The sequence below is a fragment of the Rhinolophus hipposideros genome (assembly GCF_964194185.1).
Source record: "Rhinolophus hipposideros genome assembly, chromosome: 1".
Lineage (NCBI taxonomy): Eukaryota > Metazoa > Chordata > Mammalia > Chiroptera > Rhinolophidae > Rhinolophus > Rhinolophus hipposideros.
The window spans coordinates 3,250,251-3,271,192 of NC_138047.1; the positions used below are offsets into that span (position 1 = coordinate 3,250,251).

Below are 20,942 nucleotides of genomic sequence, written 5' to 3' on the forward strand. Positions count from 1 at the left end.
TATGGAACATGGATTTTTAATGAATTTCATATTACAATGAAGACACTGAACACTTAAAACAATTACATCGATACAATAAAAACACTTGCTTCTACACACTTACAAATGCATACTTTTCCCCCAAAGAAACTCATTTTTCACAGATTTAAGCAACAAATAATTTACATAGGATTCTTCAGATTTCAAAATATGCACAGAATTTTTGAGTCTACAGAAACTGACGTGCAGCGGTTGAGAAAGTGTTGCTCTGTCCAACATGTTTTCATTTAAATTCTTATCGGTACACATTCCTCAGTAACCACACATTCTCCTTCCATCAGTAAATGAAATTCTGGACATGTCGGCTTATAGGACAAAACCACTCCCATTTCCAACACTAATTTACATGAACTCACATGGCTGATCACATGACCATTTCACCCAGGACATGCACATACGCACACACACTCGTGCGCACACGCACTCGTGCACACACACACACTCGTGCACACACATACTTGTGCACACACACACACTCGTGCACACACTAACCCATCCACTTCACGGCTCCTGACATCACCGGCACTGAGGCCAGAGCAGCTGGATGGACCCCGTCAGAGGACACGCGGCAGCAGCAGGGGCGTGTCCTGCCCCTGGGGACCAGCTGGAGCACCATGAGGCCTCGCACCCTCACCTACGTGAGTGAGGAGGGCGGCCCCGCCCCTCAGCAACAAGGGGAATGGCTGCCAGCTGTGAAGGGCGCTGGTCTGCACAGAACTAAATGGCTATCACAAAGATATCTAAAAGCTTCCAATGATTTTTCACCTGGCAGAGGTCTGCTTAAGTTTGTTTTAGCTGCTTGTATACATTTTCCAAAGCTCTAACGATGACTCTGAGACAGCAGCTGTTCACATTAAAATGCAAAAGGAACCCGAGTGGGCTGTGCAGCTCATCGCTGAGAAGTGGCCACGCTCATACCTTTGGGGTATGGAGGGCAGGACGCACGCGCATCAGACATCTGGCCGCGGGGCCACAGTGACAGCCTGACTGTGAGCTGTGTGCTCAGGGCAAATGTCATACTTTAAAACTACAACCCATTCTTGAGATTTAAAAGTAAAGTCACTCAAAGACATGTCTTGGATGTCCCTTGGTTAGCAACCTCAACTCCAGGCCATGTCAGTACTGGTTCCCTGGGCCTCTTCCCTCCTGGGCAGACTATTTCGGGACCACCCATGACACAGGGCTGAAGTGCCGCAGACCAGCTGCTGCGGGACCTGAGTGAAGGGGCCTGGGGTACTCCAGTCCCGTCGCTACAAAACGGAGACACGGGCAGGGGCTCACCCAAGGCCGTTTGCAAGGTGACCCACTCGTGCCTCTCCAAGGGCGAGTGTCCAAGGGGACACGTTCAAAGGATTAAAAGTATGAGGGGCAGTATGCTGAGATGTCTATAAAAACTGAAACTCAACAGGAATAAGAAGTCACAAGCATCAGATTCAGTAGCTGCTGAGAAGGCGACACTGACGGACGCACCTGGCAGTGGGAGGATTGGCACTGAGAGGTGTCAAGGGCATCTTGTCACCTGGGAACTACCGTTCTGGCTGCCACCTTGTCAGCCAGTGGAAGCGCTTTCCGTCCTCAGGGTACACTGGCTGACTGACTTGCTTGCTTTGTGAACTGAACTCGGTATTCCAGCTAAGAGCCAAAGTGCTTAACAGAGCAACACTGAGCTCCCACATTTCCCACACGTTTGTTTTTGAGGTAGTACTCATTTATTTGCATTGCTGGCTCTCAGATACCACCAAGAAGTGAACCCATGTAGAAATAGGCAAACCAAAGGTGTAAAAAATAAATAAGGTTTTGTTTTCAGGTAGCAGGGAATCTTAAAAAGGTCAAGTCACATTCAATGGAAAAGTCATTTGAAACTTCTAGACTGTTTATAACCATAGCTATAAACTAAAGTGCTCTAAATTTTGCTTAAGATCTGAAATCGGTGATTAGAATCACTGTATTTTAAAATTTGCTAATATTAGACCTCAGGAGATTGAAATGATTTTCTATAAAAAGAGCAAAAACTTTTGCTTTTCAAAAGAAACTCTCTGTTGCAAACTCAACATTCTATGCTATTTTTTTAAATTCTAAGTTCCAGGTTAATTTCACAGACCTGTAACAGAACAGAGAGGAAGCTGAATTACTACACAACAGCACATGCTACAACTTCACACGGAGTAAACGTGGGACTTTATATCATTCCTGTCATTTGTTAGCCAACGCAAACGCAGCTCTGCCATCTTCCCAGAAGAGGGAAATACATAGGATTGTTCCAGAAATGCCAGACGACTCCCGCTCAACGTGCGCACACAAGCTCACACTGGACTCACAGTGTGATGCCTGCCTCCTGTCCCCTGGCCAATGCCAGCAAATCACCGTGACACGCTGTAGGGAGAGACTTCGTTCCCACTGGACAGAGGATGCCAGCACAAACAAAGGACAGAATAAAACACAGGAACACAGTTCTATACACTTCATGCAAGCTGGGTACAATGTGAAACGGACACATACAAAGCCCCTCCTCAGGTCCAGCTGGCACAAAACGGCTGGTCGGTCTGCGCAAAGCCTGCCCCAGTCGCAGGTCCACGGCAAAGCACAGTAAGGCACGCCAGCCACCCTACTTCTCCTGTAACAGCGCAGGGATGTTGATGCTCCAGCCAATGGCTTGCCTGTCAAAGCCGCAGGTGAAAAGATTGCACACGGGGTGGTCCTCGCTCCATGCCGAGCAGCACACCATTCTTCGGTGGCCCTAGTGCCAATCACACAAACCAGAGTTAGTGCATTATTCCAGAAGCATAAGACCTACAGAACCTCAGCCACATTAACAGCTACACCACTCAAAGTGACCAAATTGAGAGAGAAAAACGAACACGTGGGATCAGTCAACGTTAGCCCAAAATACTGAGAGTGGCTGTGACTGGCGCTGAGAGGTGTGCCAGTGCGGAGGCCATGACGGAACCAGTGGGTCAGACACAACATGAGTGCAGTAGTGAGACACACAAAAGCACTTTAGGATTCTTTAAAAAAATGAGTAGGATTACAGTCAGAAAGAAAGAAATGATCAATTTGAAATGCTTTAATGAATAGATGATGCTGGGTAAATTTGGGAATAAACTCAATAAAATTCACTCAGAGACCTCAAATGCCATTTTAACAAATAATTGGTTCAGGTATTAAAGCAGCTGCAAAAACACATGCGTTGCCAAATAAAACCAGGAAACATAAATGGCCTCTCAAGCAGATTCCTGCTATCCTCAGGAATTCCGGTTAACCAGCAGAACGTAGAAAAGTTACTGCCGAATACCTACGAAGTTCAGTGTGACATGTCCAGTGTAAATGTGTGCAGCAAGACTTAGCACGCATCATACATGCCTCTAACACAGCTGTCACCACACTGTGACAAGGCATACAGGAAGCAGGACTGGGAATAGCTGATAGGAATTGGGTGAAAGAAACGCTTACATAGTGGCACAGAGGTCCTCTGTGCAAAACATTTACGTGTGAGCATTGCTCGCATTCGTCTGACAGAACCCAGCAGGCCACCAAGGGAAAAGTAGTACAAGAAAGGAGCCACATACGAAGGGCTGGGGGTGTCCTCTACACTCGCGCTAGGGACACGAAGAGACAGGCGGGCAGGTCGCGCCTCAACGCCAGGCGTCCAAGGGACAAACACTGAAGGCAGGTGCTCAAGGACGGGACCTGCAGGCAGGGGAGCCGGGCGCCCGCCTGCTCTGGGCCGCGGCCCACCCTTTAACCCTCTGCACACTCCCAGAGTGCTCGAGACTGGACAGGACCCAGGAATGGCCCTGGGAGTGCGTGGACTCTGCAGACCCATCACCATGGCCGGCCCCTCCTCCCTGGGCTCCTGTTCACAGTGCTGGCTCTGGGAAATGTCACTTAACACTTGCCCCAAAGTAAGACAATTCCATCTTAAGAGCCTGTCACCCTAGTGACTAAGTTTGACTGAGTGTCGTCATCTCTTTTTAAGTCTGTCAGCTGAAAGAAGCTGGGACAATATGAAGCAGAGATCCCAGCTATGGTTCTATGACACGAAAACCAATTACTCGTCTGAAGCAGTGGTCATGAAATGTCAAATGAAATGCTATTCGTTAATCTTAAAAGTAAGTCCTTCCGGGAACCACTTTAAAAGGAAACAAACGCAAACACAACAGAATTCTGCAATCCCACAAAGCGGACTGTGTATAAGTAATAAAAGTGAAATTGTGTCCACGGCAGTGACACCACCGAGAACCACTGAGAACTCCCTGTTCTCTCAACGGAAACAGTCTCAAAGCGATGGTCGCTCCCATTAGTTCGCCAGTGCTTCCCAACACAGCCTTCCATGCCACACAGTGGCTGTGTGCCACACGGACGTGGCTGAGAGAGGGAGGGCACATGGGTGACACTCAGCGGCCACCCAACAGGATAATCCCCCAGGACAAGCAGCTGCAGCTGCAGCTTTGCTAGGAGCTGCGAAGCTTTCCACAGCTACTCTAATGTTATTAGTAGTTTTTCTGTGACCGGCACTCCTAAATAATGCATTTCCAACAGTGTACGTGGGAGTCACACAGGGAAAAGGCAGCGTGTCTCAAGGACAGAGGGCTCTCAGGACCTGGGTTCCCCTTCAGGAGAAGGTGCTCTCAGCTGGCAGCAAATGCCACTTGACCATCTACCTCCGGTGGTGACCGTGCTGAGGCTCGCCTGTGAAGGGACACGAGCAGCCATGCTTGGCACCCTGGGTGCACAGACACATGACGCAGTGTCAGGGCCGAGTTCCTTTAGAAAGAACGAAGGGTCACGGTGACAGGCAGGAAAAGGTGAAAGGCAACAGAGATGCCTGGGGCGGGGCTCAGTTCGGCACAAGCCTGCAGCTCCAGCCACTTCCCCACAGAAGGAGCCGTATGTCCCTCACACTTGGAATCAGGCAGGGAACTTACCTGAACACAGGCCCCCGACACCCCTCACACACCAAGTCAGCGGTCGGTGCACCCTGACCCATCCGGGCTGACTCAGGGCCACCCCAGCCCCCAGGAAAGCCACACCAACAGTGGAGTGTGTCCAGGCCAACAGTCATGGAAAGGGGTCTCCTGGGTGGGAGTGGAGGGCAACGTTTCCTAAAAAGCTTCCCCAAGTGTGGCCACAGCTCCCGCCTGCCACGCACATCCTGTGTGTTCCCAGTTGTGTGAGTTCAACCGCCACTAAGACTGCGCTTCCCAGCACGGCGGCCCTGGCCCACGCACATAGGAGCTCCGGAAACATGCCAGTGAAACCCAGGAGCTGGGCACTTGATCTCATTGAAGTTAAACTTAAAAACTGACACTCAGGGACTGGGAAGCCTTGTCAGTGTTAAATTTTAGGAACTCTAAATACAGATCAAATGTTTCCCAGAAAACCTAGCCTCCACAGACTTAGCAGGAAAGAATGTAACACCACGAACATTTTATATTGCTCACATGTCCAAATGACATTATTTTGGATATATTCCATTAAATGTAGTGAAAATAACCTGTCCCTTTTCAAAGTGGCTCTGAGGAAGCTGGGCCTTGGTGTGCCCGGGAGCGCGCATGCGCACGCAGTTACCTGCCGACTGCTGTGGGGCAGCCGTGCCAGCCGCACTCCGGACATGTCAAACAATCTCACTTGTCGGTTGTCATGCGGGAGGGCTATGATTTTTTGGCCAACGCATACATTGATCCTGCAAAGCAGAAACAAAGTGGGTTACATATAAAACAGTGGCAGCACAGGTGTCTGAGTTTACAGATTACGATGCAGTAGGATATTTCATACTATGCACGTTTCATGACAAAACACGATAGCAAATCACAAGTGTTACCTGTCTAGGCTTTAGGTCACAGAGGCCCGGTACTTCTGTGCTATGCGGTCATTGAAACCAAAGTGCTACGACACAGGGCCATAACCGGCTCATTCTTATTCTTACACAGCTCACTACACCAACCAGGTTTATACTAAGTACTTTCAGTATTTACAGAATACTGAGTTTGCATTCGAGCATCAGTAACATATTTTCCCTGGGGCTTAAACCATTATCCCAAGGCTCCATCAACTGAACAGTAAATGCCCATCATTTACATTACAATTTACATTACATTACATTTACATTACAATCGACCCTTTCAAATCAAGTACAAGGCTGAGCAATGAGCAGCTTTCTTCACCTGTTGATGGCGGAGTCAGTACGAATGGTTGCAATGGGGGACCTCATGTTCTTCAAGTCCCAGACCTTGACGGTGCGATCATCACTGCCTGAAACAACGTTATCTCCAACGGTGAACACGGCCGAGGTCACGGTGCTACAAGTAAAGAGCACGGGGTCAGCACACCCACTGGTGTCCAGCATGGATACTACAGTTAGCACTGCACAGTGTGTAGAAATCAGAGCACGTAGTGTTCTCGCCACACCACAAAGTAACTGAGGGCGGTGCTAGAGATGTGAATTAGCTTGACCAGGGCCATTTCAGAGTATGAGCGCATCAAACATACACTCAATTTTCATTTGTCAATTATACCTTGATGAAGAAAACATTTTAAAGATAAAATGAAAGAGAGTCAAGAAAATAATCCCACAATTCCTGACAGCTCTGGCCCTAAATAACAGCCTCCAGGATATTTAAGAGTCATGTTTTTTCAGGCATATAAGTTAGCTACAAATAAATCATATATAAGGGCGGACGGGTGGCTCAATTGGTTAGATCGCGAGCTCTGGGCAATGGGGCTGCCAGTTCAATTCCCACATGGGCCAGTGAGAGCTGCGCCCTCCACAACTAGAATGAAGTCAATGAGCTGCCGCTCAGCTCCCAGGTGGCCAGATGGCTCCGTTGGTTGGAGCTCTCAACCACAAGGTTGCCATTTTGGCTCCCGCAAGGGATGGTGGGTTGCGCCCCCTGCAGCTAAAATTGAAAGGACAACAACTTGACTTGGAAAAAATGCTGGAAGGACATACTGTTGCCCAATAACGTCCTGTTCGCCTTCCCCAACAAAATCTTTTAAAAAATAATAAAAATAAATCACATATATTTTACATATACAATCTCATTGCTCACAATTTCAAACTACTTTCATCTCACTCAGAGTCTAAAACAAGGAAAAACCTTTTCAGGTTCAGAAAACCCAGGTCTAACCCAGACTATACATCAAAAGCCACTCCACTGGTTAAACCTGGACCGAGTCCCTGCCAGGTGGATCTGGGAGTGACTGCTGTTGTGGGGCGCCCTGAGCACGTGGGGCCTCAGCCCATTGAGGCCAGGCCCGTCGCCCACATGGGCCCATGTGTGACGCGGGGAGAAGGGGGAGACAGGGAGGCTGGAGATCAACCCGAAAGGCCATCTGAAGACCCTACTTAAAGGTCATAGAGGCAAAGGCCTGAGTAAGAGAAGGTGCTACCCCGTCCATGTGACAGTCAGGAGCAAGGTTCGGAGACTCCGAGGACCAAAGACTCTGGCAGCCGCTCACATGGGGGCTGCTCTGTGGAACACAGGCCTCAGGAGGTGTGGACCCCCACTTGGTCTCAGTCAGCAGCCTGCGGAATTAATGGGGAAAGTCTCCACAAAAGAGCGCCTCGCCCTATGTTAATGGAACGCTGAAAGACATTCGGTTTCTAATAAATCACCGCCCTGACAGCTATTGTGGGGCATCAGAGGCAGAGCCAGCATGGAGCAGTCGTCCCAAGGCACCTGGACGCGGGTCCCTCGGGTGCGCAGGCGCCTGGGCCGCACACCGCAAAGCACAGACTCCGCCAGGCTGCAGCAGACTCATTTGTCTTGTCGCCGGGAGCAGCCAAGTCTCTGCTTCCAGCTGACAGCACAGTACCTCCTTGCCACACACCACTGCCCCAACTGGAACATTCCTCTCCCTCTGAGGGTCTCAATCAACCAGCAGTCCTCATTAGGGCCAACAGCTGTGCTCCCCAGCACACACAGAGCTGTTTTGCATAACAATCTCCGGAATTTCACAGCTAAGAAAAAACACTCCATGTGGGAGAGGCTGGAGCATCAGAAACTGAGTGTGGAGTGCCCATTCGCCCAGTCCTTACCTTACGCCCAGTCCTTACCTTACCCGTGGCTCCTACTAAAAAGCCACCCTTTCACAGCAGGGGAGAGGGCAGGAGGGGCACCCCCCTTGGAAGCTGGGCCTGCAGCAGTCAGCTGTGGACGTGTGGTGGGCACGGACAGCCTGGCCTCTCACCCATCAGCCACCGGCTCATGTGCGGTGTTCGTGCAGCGCCGAGGCTGACGGGACACATGGACCACAGCACTCTCCCACCAGCCGAGGCAGCGCTCTCCCAGGGGCTGTAGACACAGCGTGACTGCGCACATACTCATCAGGTCACCACAGTCCTTCCGAAACTGTTCTAGAAACTGGGCTTCCAGCAAGTGAGGTGCCATGCTCAGGCAGACGCCAGCCTGGGAGAGCACTCCCCACCACGTGCGCTGTGCAGAGCTCAGCCTCTCGTCACCAACTCAGCTGCCTACAGGGAAGGGACACTCACCGCCAAGTAGCACATGTCTGAGTATCCCTGATGCCAGCTCCCCAAACAGCACACTCTGAGGTCCAAAACATTCCAAAGGAGAGTCACACTTGTTTCACACGTGATTCCTTCTTAGAACTGAAAATTCCAGACGATGAGGCTGCTCATATTGTCACTTGGCTGCTCTCCTCCCCAAACCTCCCTCCTCAGGACAACTGTCCAGTCTAAACTACCCAAAGGACTGAACTTCACAACCGTCCAACTGACAAGGATTTCTGAGCACCGACTGTATGCCACTCCTGCCTGCGTGTGAGACAGCCCACCACAGACAGGAGGGTGAAACCGCTCCTCGGGACCTTACAGCCTAGTGGCTTTCACGACATGCTGCTGTGACTCTAGTGCCTGAAATGTGTGGCTGACAGCTCCGAGAAAAGTTTCTGCAGCACCCAGGTCTGCTACTGGCCAGAGAAGGGCTCCGAAAGTGGCCTTGAGAAGCGTGCAAACAGTACATTCACTTAACTCGGCTAAACTCTCCTCCTCAGCATTTTACTAATCACGAAGCTTTTTCACACATTAGTCAAAGATGATAGTTCCACACAACCTGATACAAAACGATTACACAGAGGGTAAAATAAGTAGGATCAGATCAAGACCCTGACTTCCTTTCTGTGACATCAGGTCCTTGTTTCATTCTTATTTAACACGGAACAGAAAACTGTTAAGTAAGTTCTGAATATTTGTAATGACATTGAAGATTTTAAAGGAATCTGAGAGGAACGCATTCCACTTAAATTAGGTGAGGAGTGAGTTCCCTGTGGATTTAATAACCTAATTTTCCATTCCCTTATCCTCTGAATCCGAGACTTTACCTGTTACACACTCACCAATTAACGACAGCCAACATCTCAGTATCACCATGTGAGTCTGTGTATAAAAACTAGGAAGGAAAAAATTTCAAAGGTTTCATTTCCTCTTAAATCTTCAAAAATGAAAAACTTTACATCAGTTCTGAAGGTGATATACTAGAGACAGGCCCTATTCTTCACAATAACTAGGAAAATTAAAGTCAGAAATGTATCAGGAGCTGCAAAATTTTTACTCTCAAACATACTAGTAGATTAGACAAAAAATACAGAGTTGAAGGAAGGTCACTCCCCCATCAGACATTTCATGGAGCCATGCGCACAGCCCTGGGTGAGCCCTCACAGAGCCGGGGAGGGTCTTTTCTTCACCAGTCACAGAAGGAGCTTGATCTGAAGTGTTTCTCACACTAGAGTGTGGGCTGACTCCTACACTGGACTAGAGGTATGTAAGGGCCCTTACAGCCCGGGACTGTGCAAATATGCTTCCGTGTGTGTCAGCGTGCCTGCCTGGTGTGACCTGGACTACACAGGCCGTGACACACGCTGACAGGCATATGCCACGTGTGGGCAGGTGTGCACATGTGTGGGCAGGTGAGTACACGTGTGGGCAGGTGCGTGTGTGTGTGGGCAGGTGTATACGATGTCGACAGGTGCGTACACATATGAACAGGTGTATATGTGTGTGGATAGGGGTACACATGTGTGTGTATGTGTAAAATAAGCCATGACCCACCATCCACTGCACCTTCAGTAACTGCTCAGAAACCACTTAATACTAAAGACTGAATATGACACCTGGGAAGCGGTCTGCCGACAGACCACTGCCCGTCCCCACTACGGGCCTGCGCACAACTGGTCACGGACCAAGCAAAGAGTTCAATACGGTCAAAACCACCACTGCCCAGTTAAAAACGTCATGCTGTCCAAGCACGTTTCTCTTCAAAAGCATACAGAAAACTGATAAAAGCGCAACACAAAATTCAAAGCTATTTTCTCCTTTGTCAGTACATGACCTAGAATTTGGTATTTAGTACTACATATCTCCCCTGGGAATTTGGCAATGAAAGCATGTGAAAATGTCCTGACTTTAAAGCAAACATGATAATGTTTTGACTCGTTTTTAAAAATTCTATCCTGTTAGATGCAGTTCTTTGTTTTCTTTAGAAGAAAGTGCTAAAATTCACATTTGAGGGGTAAAGCTGCAATCCTATGGAAAACATTGAAGCAGAAAAGAAACAACTTTGCATTCTCAATTATTTTATCCGTGTTGAGCTTATTTCAGATTTGTGTCAATACCAGAGTGCATCACACTTGTAAATACTGTCCGCCAGGTATAGACTAGTCATCGGCCACCTGTAGGGGTAGCTTAATGACCCAGTGACAGCCTCAACTGTCAGCCCCTTTTTATAGTAACTGAAACAAAACTAAAAAAAGGGGTGAGAGGTACACGCTCTACTGAGCTCCGCAGGGAAGAAGGTGATGCTGGAGCTTGGGACCTGGGTCCTTGTGCCAGGAAAAGCCTCCGTGAGCACGTGTCCATTCTTTTCAGAGGACAGGTAGTTGACCTAACCTAAGAAGAGGTTTCGTTACAATGAGAAGCCCTGCAGAAACATCAGTGCATCCACGGCACCCAGGGTGGGCCCGCTGGGATGACCCATGCTCTGCGTCCCGCCCAGGGGAGAGCACACCTATGGGCTGCAGAGGGGCGGGGGGCTACGGACAGGACTGCTCCCAACATTGGCCCACTACCGAATGGTGGTGCCAGCTGAAAACGAATGAATATATAAGGATTTGGCTGGGTTCAGATGAAAAGCACTGGATTTCGGTCCCAGCTTTTGACGGTGAGGACAGAAATATATGGGAAATAAACCGCCAACAGTTCAAACTCCCGTGACATTCCAAAATTTTCCAATTAAACATTTCTATTATTCCCAAGAAGAATACACACTACAATTTCTTATTCCTGCTATTAAGAAAACAATTTGTTATATAAAGTGTTTAAAATTACATTTCGTATAAATGGGTACACCTGGGGTCACTAATAGCTAGTCAAATAATAACAGCCACAATTATACAAAATAAATCCTATTATGGTAAAATCCCCATCATAATGAAGAGATTTCACAGTACAGAGTGAAAATGAACATAGCACGTCAAAAAAAATAGGCGTGTTTGTCCTCTCTGAAAACTGACAACGGAAGCCTAAAAGACCTTTTGTCAGGGAGCTCTGTCTCTGTCCAGCAAAAATGACGTAGCACAGATTTCAAGGGGGCCCACTGGGCTGTGTTGTCATTTTACAGTGACACGTTACATCTCAAACTCTTCTGTTTCAAAAGGCAGAGAATCCATGTGAAACTACAGGGTGAACAGTGAAGATTAAAAAGAGAAAAAATAATCTCTCCCAGCTCCTGGAAAACTGGCTCTAAAACTGGGCAATAACATGGACACCTTTCCAGCTACATCTCGCCGTAAGACAGCCCAATACAGAAATTCAAAGTAACTGGACAGTGAGTTGCTCGCACCATGAAAGGAGTGAAATTCTAACATACGTCACTGAAGGACCCTGCCGAGTTCCCGGATAGGAAAATAGGCCCTGAGATAAAGCTTTACAAAGCGCATTGCACATTGAGTTAATGTGAAGTATGTGGTCATGTGTTTTTAAGAAACACCACCTCTGTTTAAGCAACGCTCCACTAAAAACCACTCCACATTCAACAAGTGAAGGACAGCAAAGCCCTAAGAACTGCACGTCTGAGTTTTGTGTTTAATATTCAGAAAGTCAGGTTGGAAGGACTCAGGAAAGCCCCCTAGATTAGCAGGATGGGCCCTGTGAGAACACCGACGTGCTTCCTGGTGGCACTGTGCTCGATGCTGCAAATGTCGACAGCACCGCTCCGCCAGGACAGACGGCAGTGCAGCGGCTGCGTTCTGGGCGTCCCCTAGGACAGAGGCCCACAAGGTCTGAGGGCAGTAGAAGCCACAGCCTCAGAGGTGAGCGATGACATGGGACACACTCAGGGCCAGCCGCTGCTCTGCTCTTCCACAGGAAGCAGGCTTCGTGTTCGGTTTTGATGCATGTGTACCTTTGCGTGGGGACAACTATGTGACTGCAAAGGTAATGCATTCAGTTGGTTTTACTCGTCACATGGGCGCGAACCTAGAGAACCCATGCCAGAGACAAAAAAGCAATAGTCATGGATGAAGAGTCCTGAGCGGAAACCCTGTAAAATGTCGCAATTCTGGCTTTTCCTAACTGCAGTTACTTCTAGAGGCTGAGTGCTGACAGGACAGGAAGGCTGTGTACATGGGATAAAGCAGCCTGCAGCCCCACCTGCTGCCCACACAGTGTGGGGTCTCACCAGGCAGGGGCCTGTCCCCGCCACGGTGACAGAGACCCTGCTGTGGCTCCCACTGCAGCCGTGATGGGACATCTAACCCAGCCCCGAGCCAGTCGCCACCGAGTCCCAAAGACTTCAAAAAGGGTAAAGCAAGTTGTGGAAACAGTCCTGTTAGACACAGTCATGACTAAGCCGCCCAACAGCCAGCCAGGCAGAGGGACGGTGAGAGCGAGTGTGTGGCTGTGAGTGTTCCCAGAGCAGACCCTGCAAATATGTGTAATGTCAAACCAAGGGGAAAATGAGCCCATGCGAGGACTCGGAGCTCTGTGAACAGTCCCATGTGACCACGCACAGCACTTCCGGTTCTCCCGACCCCTCCCACTGCCCGGTCTGTCCTCACCCAACGGCCTACGAAAACATGAGTGACTTCTCTTGGTCTCCTACTAAATCCCTTCACGTCTCCCAAATGGAGCTAAGTATTTAGGAAAAGAGTACCATTTGAAAGACAGTGGAGTTGGAAATTAATATGAAAATTAAGATCTGAATAAAGTGTCCCTATCCACCCACAAACCGTTTTCGTGAACAGGTCAAAAGAGACATCTGAACGACTGTGACTCACTCCGTGTGGCCCTGGAAAACATTCACAGAGTGGATGGACGGGTCCCTGAAATCCCACAGACGGAAGGTCGTGTCCCGGGAGGAGGTCACCACAAGCCGCTGCGTGGGGTGTGTGCAACAGTGCGTGAGCTCCTGGTCGTGCCCTACAAGCGAAGACGACAAAAGTGCAGCATCACCGCCTGCAGATACACTCAGTGAAGCTTTCTTAAAAACAAGAACCAAAGCAGGCTTCATGGTTGTCATCGCCAGTGTTCGCTGTAAACCCAAACATAAGGAATCAGTAATACCACAAGGGGTCGTGGTGGGACCAGTTTCCTCAGGAGCTGGAAAGCCTTTCACTTGTGCACGTAAAGGGACTGTGACACTCAGTGTCCTTGTAACTCACTTCTTGATCTAGCAGCTAAAGGTCTGGCCAGTATCTTTAGCAGGCTGAGCATATGAACAAATTAATTCTTAATTCTTCATTTCCAGCATAATCTCTAATAATATGAGACGAGGAGCCCTCAGTAAAATACAATCTTTAACACTCAACGAGGAAATGTACCTGTTGACAAATTTGCAGAAAAGCTTATGGGCAGAATTGTGAGACGGCCAGGAGCCCCAGCCCTGGTGAGCAGGGCTGTGTGAGTCCCTTGGATTTGGGCAGAACCTCCAAATGTGATGAGCTGCTACGGGGGCCCTCTCAGGACATTACAGAGCAAAACAGATTCTGCCGCAGCTGTGGATACAGCCTCCAAATCAGGTGGCTTTGAGTTAACCAGAAGACTGCGCTGGGTTGGCCTGACCTAATCAGATGGGCCTTTCAAGGGTGCAGGTACAGAGGCTTTCCTGCCCATTTGGGAAAAATCAAATAGCCACGAGGGACAGAGATGTCTCTAGATGGGGCCGCAAGGGACCCAATGGCATGCGAGATGCTAAGGGTGGTCCCCAGCTGACAGCTCTAAGAAAACAGAAACTTGGTCATCCATAGAGGATCCCAAGCCTCAATGGGCTCACACCCCATGGAACACCGTCATCTCACCCGTGACACCCTGAGCAGAGAGCAGCGAGCATGTGCCGGGAACTCCCAACCCAGGGAGTCCATGAGGTTGTGAATTTGTGGTATTCTAAGACACTACCACGTTTCCCCTAAAAATGAGACCTAGCCGGACCATAAGCTCTAATGCATCTTTTGAAGCAAAAATACATATAAGATCCAGTCTTACATATTAATATAATATTAAGACCGGATCTTATATCGTATCATATATATAATAAAGCATAATACTGGGTATAATAGAATACAATACAATACAGGGTATGATATGATATATGACATGATATGATATAATATACATAATTAACATAATACTGGGTCTCATATTAATTTTTGTTCCAAAGATGCATTAGAGCTGATGGTCCTGCTAGGGGACCATCATTCCCCATTTTCGGGGAAACACAGTAATTTGTGGAAATTTGTTACAAAGCAATAGAAAAGCTAACACACCTGTCCCTGCTACAGCTGAATCCCCTAAAGATAAACCTGGCTACAGACAGTTCTATCAGAAAGGATCTCTGGAAACCATAGCCAAAGCACCCAGAGAATTAAAACCACTGTACACCGGCAGGACTGTGCAGGTGAGACGTATGCGGGCACACACCTGGGGGTCAGTGCTGGAGTACCTGTCAGGGAGTGAAGAAGCTCCGCCGTCTCCACATCGTACAGGTTCGCAGTCCGGTCCCAAGACGCAGTCACTGCCTGCTTCCCCCCAACCAGCCAGTCAGCAGCTATGACCACTCCCTGGTGACTCTTAAGGGAAGTCAATGGCGCCCGGATGGTAGGACAGTCACTGGACACGTCTCCGTCCACATCGGCCTCGTCTTTATCAGAGCACTCGACTTCATCCTCGCCACCTATCTGCTGTCCAAGGAGAGAGCAGAGAAGTCCTGAGGCCCACAGCACACAATCAGACTGTCGTCCCTCGTCTTTCTAGGACTTGATCATTGCTATGCCCAACACCAGTGGAGCACCTGGCACATAATTGGGGCTGTTTTTCACCTTTATGAGTATCCACCTTTATGAGTATTCACCTGGCTAAAACCCAGGGCCGGATGTAAGGAGAAAAAAAAGTCAGGGCCACAACAACATTAAACGAGCTACAGTTCATCTCCACTAACCAGGAAAATGGAAAATAAAATGGTTTTCAACGTTTTAGGTTTTTACCATGTGTTAGGAGAAATGTAATAACACTAAACAAATACAACTTAAAGTCAATAATTTATCAATAAAAAAAAGAACATTTCAATCCTCAGGAGACTGCTTAAAATACATATACTTAGACTCCTACTGCTGTAACAATAGATGTTAGAGTTCACTTTATTTCCCTACAGTATCAACAGTCTTTTGCCAAAAGCTAAAGATAAAATAAAAACATAATTTAACAGTCATTCTAGGCTTCGGGTCTCTGAAAACACATTTATCTGTTCCTTCAGCTCATACAGGCAGGGCGCAGAGCACAGGAGAGGTAAACTGTGTGACACATACAGGTGGGAGAATGAGTAGCCAGACCAGGCAAAGCCCTGCCCGCCTCAGGGAGCCTCCATGTCAGCAAGGAGGACACACCACACACACGTGCACACACACATATGGAAACATATGTTGTGCATACACACACTAGTATGAGAATACATGCCATATGTACATAGTATAGGGTCATGTGACACAGTACAGGGACAGGTGTCACATGAACAGTACAGGCACAGGTGTCACGCACAGTACAGGTACAGGTGTCACATGTACACAGGACAGAGACAGGTGTCACACGAATGCACACACAGTACAGGAACAGGTATCAAATGCACACACACAATACAGAGACAGGTGTCTCACACACAGTAGACAGGTGTGTCACACACACAGTACAGGGACAGGTGTCACATGCACGCACACATTTGGTCTTAGGCACTAAGAACATAATGCAGGATGAGGGCTGCTTTTAGATAGAATTATCAGGGACAGACTCTTGGCTCCAGTACCATCTGAGTCAGGATGTGAAGAAAGCATGGAGCATGGCACACCAGTATTTTGGGGAACAGCATTCCCACTGGAGAGAACAGCAAGTGTGAAGGCCTGAGAAGGGAGCAGCACAGGCGGGGGCGGGGGGCAGAGGGTGAAGCACATGAGGTGACAGCACAAAGCTGTCCTGTGACAGACACTAGCAGCTCATTTCACTCAACAGAACAATTAAGATGTCTGCGTGACTGCAGCTACGCACTTTGGGCTCAATGGCACAACTGTATCCAACAGTACGAGTCAGTCAGTCACTGAAGGACTTAGGGTTTCAATCGGTCAATTCATTCCTCTTCTCATACGCAGTCTTTTGTTACCTACAGTAAAACTTCACCCACATAAAAATGTTATGCATGCCACTGACCTACGTGGTTTTCTTATATGAAAGACGGTTAAGTTGTCTAAAACCAAATATGCAAAATATTAAGAAATATAATCTAATCATAAATTTAAAAGGATTAATGGTAAATGTTTAATATTTGTGGAAAGGGAGGTGAAAGCAAGCACTTGAATAAACAAATAAAGGTACTTCTTAGACACTGCCTGGGTCAGCTTGGGCTGGGTGGCCACGGCCGAGGGCGGCAGGTATAGCTTCTGGTGAGGGCTCTCTTCTGGGAGTGTGGATGGCCGCCTTCTCAATGCATGCTCACCTGGCCTCTCCCAGGTGCGTACAGGGAGGGAAAGAGCTCAAGAGCTCTGTGCTGTCAGTCCTTGTAAGGACACTAATCCTATAGGACCAAGGCACCACCCTATGACCTCATTTCATCTTAATCACCTCCTTAGAAGCCCCACCTCCAAATACAGTCACACTGGGGGTTAGTTAGGCCTTCAACCTATGATTTGGGGGAAAACTTTCAGTCCATGAGACATTACAAAGTTGTCCTAAAATTTGCCAACACCCAGAACCCTACCACATGCCCCAGGTCACGTTTTCAGGATAAGTACACGTGTGCTTACACTAGTGTCGGCCACGGGCTGGGGTGTCGGCAGCTGGACTGCATATCTCCAAATGTGAGCAGTCTGATCTCCAGAAGCTGAGGAGAGAAATTGGGGGAAATTACCCAAAGTGCACCCCGTGTGCACAGTGTGCTTTCTGCGGGGCTCTGAGCGTCATCAGACGTTTGCAACTCAGTGGCCGGAGTAAGGCGAATGTGCTTCACTTTAAGAAGCTATTTCTGAGACGGCATAATACTTTTGAGAATAGAGCAGATGCACAAGAGTAAGATAATTACTGAGGAAAATGTTCCCAGTTTCATTTTCAGGTGAAAAGCTGTGAAGGTTCAGAAACAATTTACAAATACTACATTTTATTCTCCGTCTACCTAAGTAAACTGAAACCCAATTATACTCTAACTGCGGCTATAGCAGGTTCCGAAGGTGTTTCAGAAAAGTAACACACAAATGCACGTTCCCATCTGCTCAGCTTGATGGACCTCACGACCTGCCAAGCACCCGCAAGTGCTAAGACCTCACTCCCACCAAGTCTGCAAGGTGGTGCTTGGACTTAGAAACGGAAAGACAGGGAGGGCAGCTGCAGGCCCAGACAGGCTGCAGGCATGCCCAACAGCCGTCTCCACTCACCCTCACGAGCACCGCCTGAACCCTCCCCTTCTCGTGTCTGCAGAGCGACCCCAAAGGAGTGGCCATGTGTAGGCGGTGGTACCTTTCTCAGGTATCAAATGAACTTACTGCCTGACTTGCCAATCTCTCTTCGCATCGGCAGCAGGTCCACAGCCGTCTCGCACTGCTCTCCCCCCTGCTTTACCTGTTTCAGTTTCCGTCGCTCCTTTCTGGACTGTCCCTCGATTCCGTCCCCTCCTTTGATTGTCACCGGTCTCCCTCCATGTCCCCTCTTCCCAACAACACAGCAAACGATCGATTTAATCAAGTTTAAACTCCTCACCTACTTCCCTCCTGTTTTTCCAGGTATCACTAGCTGCTGTGGGCAGGCCCAGGCGCTCAAACTGACCTTCCCACCTCGTTCCACTCACGGGTGAAAGCACCCAATTAGAACCACTTCTGTCCTTTATCCTGAGGTCAACAAAACCATGCCCACGGGCCTCACCAGGCAGCCACCGTTTGGTAAACATGGCCACTGCAGGCAGCCATGTCTACCCATCTGCTTTCTGCGTCTCTGCTGCTTTCACACTAACCCAGAGCTGAGTGGTCACATGGTGGTGACACACCTGTGGCCCTCAAAGATGAAAACATTTACTTCTGGTCCTTTACAGACAACGCCTGCTGACCTCGGTTCCATCCAAACACTGCCAGTGTTCCCACACCACCACAGGGGATCTATGGCTATTGGGCATTTTATAGAGAAACTCCTCGGTCTGATAATGAAGGTGTTTTTAAAACCGCAGTGTAAAACACGGCGAACCCAAGCCGCCCAGCTTAGAAGAACCAGCTAGAAAGGAGTGAGAATGCAGGCTCTGCAGAGTGCCACTACGCGGGACAACTGCACATTGTGTGTTTCAGGTGCTCGCAGGAGTCGGGGCTCAGCAGGAATGACAGGGCCTCAGAGAACTGAGTCACAGTCTGCCGACAGTCGTCACAGTGTAAGCAGGGCCTGGGGGCAGCCACCAAGTGCTTCACAGCAAGATTCAAGAACAGGATCGATTTTAATCACACTATAAAGTCAAGCTCATGAAATCTGCAATCCACTACTCATCAAAAAAAGTACTACTCAATGTATTTCTTTTACTCATTTCCCAGGTACTTCAAAAAATCTACTAACGGGCGGCCAGATGGCTCAGTTGTTTAGAGAGCTCTCAACAACAAAGTTGCCATTCAATTCCCGCATGGGATGGTGGGCTACGCCCCCTGCAACTAAGATTGAAAATGGTGACTGGACTTAGAGCTGAGCTGTGCCCTCCACAACTACCACGTTTCCCCAAAAATAAGACCTAGCCAGACAATCAGCTCTAATTTTGGAGCAAAAATTAATATAAGACCCAGTATTATTTATATTATATTATTGTTATGTTATGTACGTTATGTTATATTATACCCAACCTTACATTATATTAAAATAAGACCAGGTCTTATATGAATTTTTGCTCCAAAAGACGGATTAGAGCTGATTGTCCAGTTAGGTCTTATTTTCGGGGAAACACGGTAGATTGAAGGAGGTGATGGGCCCTGGAGAAACACACTGTTCCCCGATAAATTTTTTTTAAAAAAAGACATATTAAAAAAAACAATCTACTAATGACTAACTTTAGGGCAAGGCATGGATAATTCGGATGCTACTGATACCAGAGAATGGTTACAGCTGCTTTATGATTACCAATAACCGTTCAAGAAAAAAAACCACCAACGTACCTGTGAGAGCCGACTGCTCTGATGGATGGAATTTGATAGAATTTACTGCAAAATAAAAATATTACAAAACGATGTTTAAAATAAAACATCATGAATATTTATTATAGCTACAGTATGTATTGCAAAATTAAATTTAAAAACTAAAAGAATTACAATGGTTCAGTGCTAGAGCCTCCCAGTCGGTTCAAGTACAAATAAATGTGTGCGTTCAAGAGAAGAGATACAATAAAAATACCACATGTCAGCTACCTAACTGCTAAGGTACAGGACATACAGAGAAGGAATATTAACGCTCTGCCTCTTTTCACACATAGAAACCCCCATCCTTCCCATTACCACACCTAAAGGACACGGGGGACGGGGGCGAGTACACAGCAGGAAAGGGACTTTGCCGGGCGCCAGCAAGCTGTTTCAGAGAAAGTCCATTACTACACCCATTGAATGACACTTTCCTAGGGAACTGAAAACACAGGAGATGCTGTTTCCCTGTTAGCACTGCAGGCGGAGCTGGTGAGACAACGGGCGCAGCTGTCACCTCGCTCCTCACTGCCCCCGTCAGCAGTGCCCATGCTGCAGAGGGGAGCAGCCAAAGGCTGCCTGCGCTGCTGCTGGATGGAAGCAAAGGGTGCGTGTCTGCTCATGCGGAACCACCGAGCCACAGACATGCACCACACGGAATGAGAACGTGTGCATCGTGGGCCCCAGTGCAGGCTGAAGCACTCGCTGCAGGTTGGCCCTCCCGCCCTCACCCCAGCAGGGGATGGGCTCACTTCCGGGACAGCTCGGCAGGTGGGGACACTCCTAATCTACAAGCAGAAGGCAGACGCCACCTCTGAGACTGTCCACAGGGTTCAGGGGTGGCGGTGGCTGGTAAGGGGAGGGCGCCGGGGCCACCTAACAGGCACATGAGGGTGATGCCTCCCGGTGGAAGAGCGGAGGGAGTGGAATGGCTGGAACCTGGTCAGAACATGAGGCACGCAGGGCACGGAAGGGGCAGGAAAGAACTGCTGTTTCAACCACGGCACAGACAGCAGGCAGGAGCCCAGAGCAGAGGATGGCCCACAGCAGCTGAGACCAGAAAGCCAGTCCCCAGGTGAACACATAGTTCTGGATAAGTAACACACACACTTCAGTTCCCAAACTGTCTCATGGGCCTTTCCGAGCAACACTAAGTAAAACACAGACGGCTCCAACACGACATCGTTCAGGGAACTGAGCCCACACCTGCAGGCGTGCGG

At 48.5% G+C, this 20,942-nt stretch overlaps 1 protein-coding gene across 10 annotated transcripts in view; it reads right to left on the reverse strand.

The window, feature by feature from the left end:
* WDR37 (WD repeat domain 37) overlaps positions 1 to 20,942 on the reverse strand; it is a 47,013-nt gene continuing 26,071 nt past the window's right edge. For 3 of the 10 annotated variants that reach the window (XM_081062478.1, XM_081062480.1, XM_081062481.1), the window contains exons 8-14: positions 19,705 to 19,749; positions 17,338 to 17,414; positions 14,994 to 15,231; positions 13,333 to 13,474; positions 6,204 to 6,338; positions 5,608 to 5,722; positions 2,199 to 2,776 (exon numbers count right to left, since the gene is read on the reverse strand). In XM_081062478.1, coding sequence (XP_080918604.1) covers positions 2,645 to 2,776; positions 5,608 to 5,722; positions 6,204 to 6,338; positions 13,333 to 13,474; positions 14,994 to 15,231; positions 17,338 to 17,414; positions 19,705 to 19,749 — 884 coding nt within the window. In that variant the 3' untranslated portion in view covers positions 2,199 to 2,644. Of the gene's footprint in view, positions 2,141 to 2,198; positions 2,777 to 5,607; positions 5,723 to 6,203; positions 6,339 to 13,332; positions 13,475 to 14,993; positions 15,232 to 17,337; positions 17,415 to 19,704; positions 19,750 to 20,942 lie in introns of those variants that run through there. The other 7 variants (XM_081062484.1, XM_081062487.1, XM_081062482.1 and 4 more) reach the window with 5 other exon arrangements.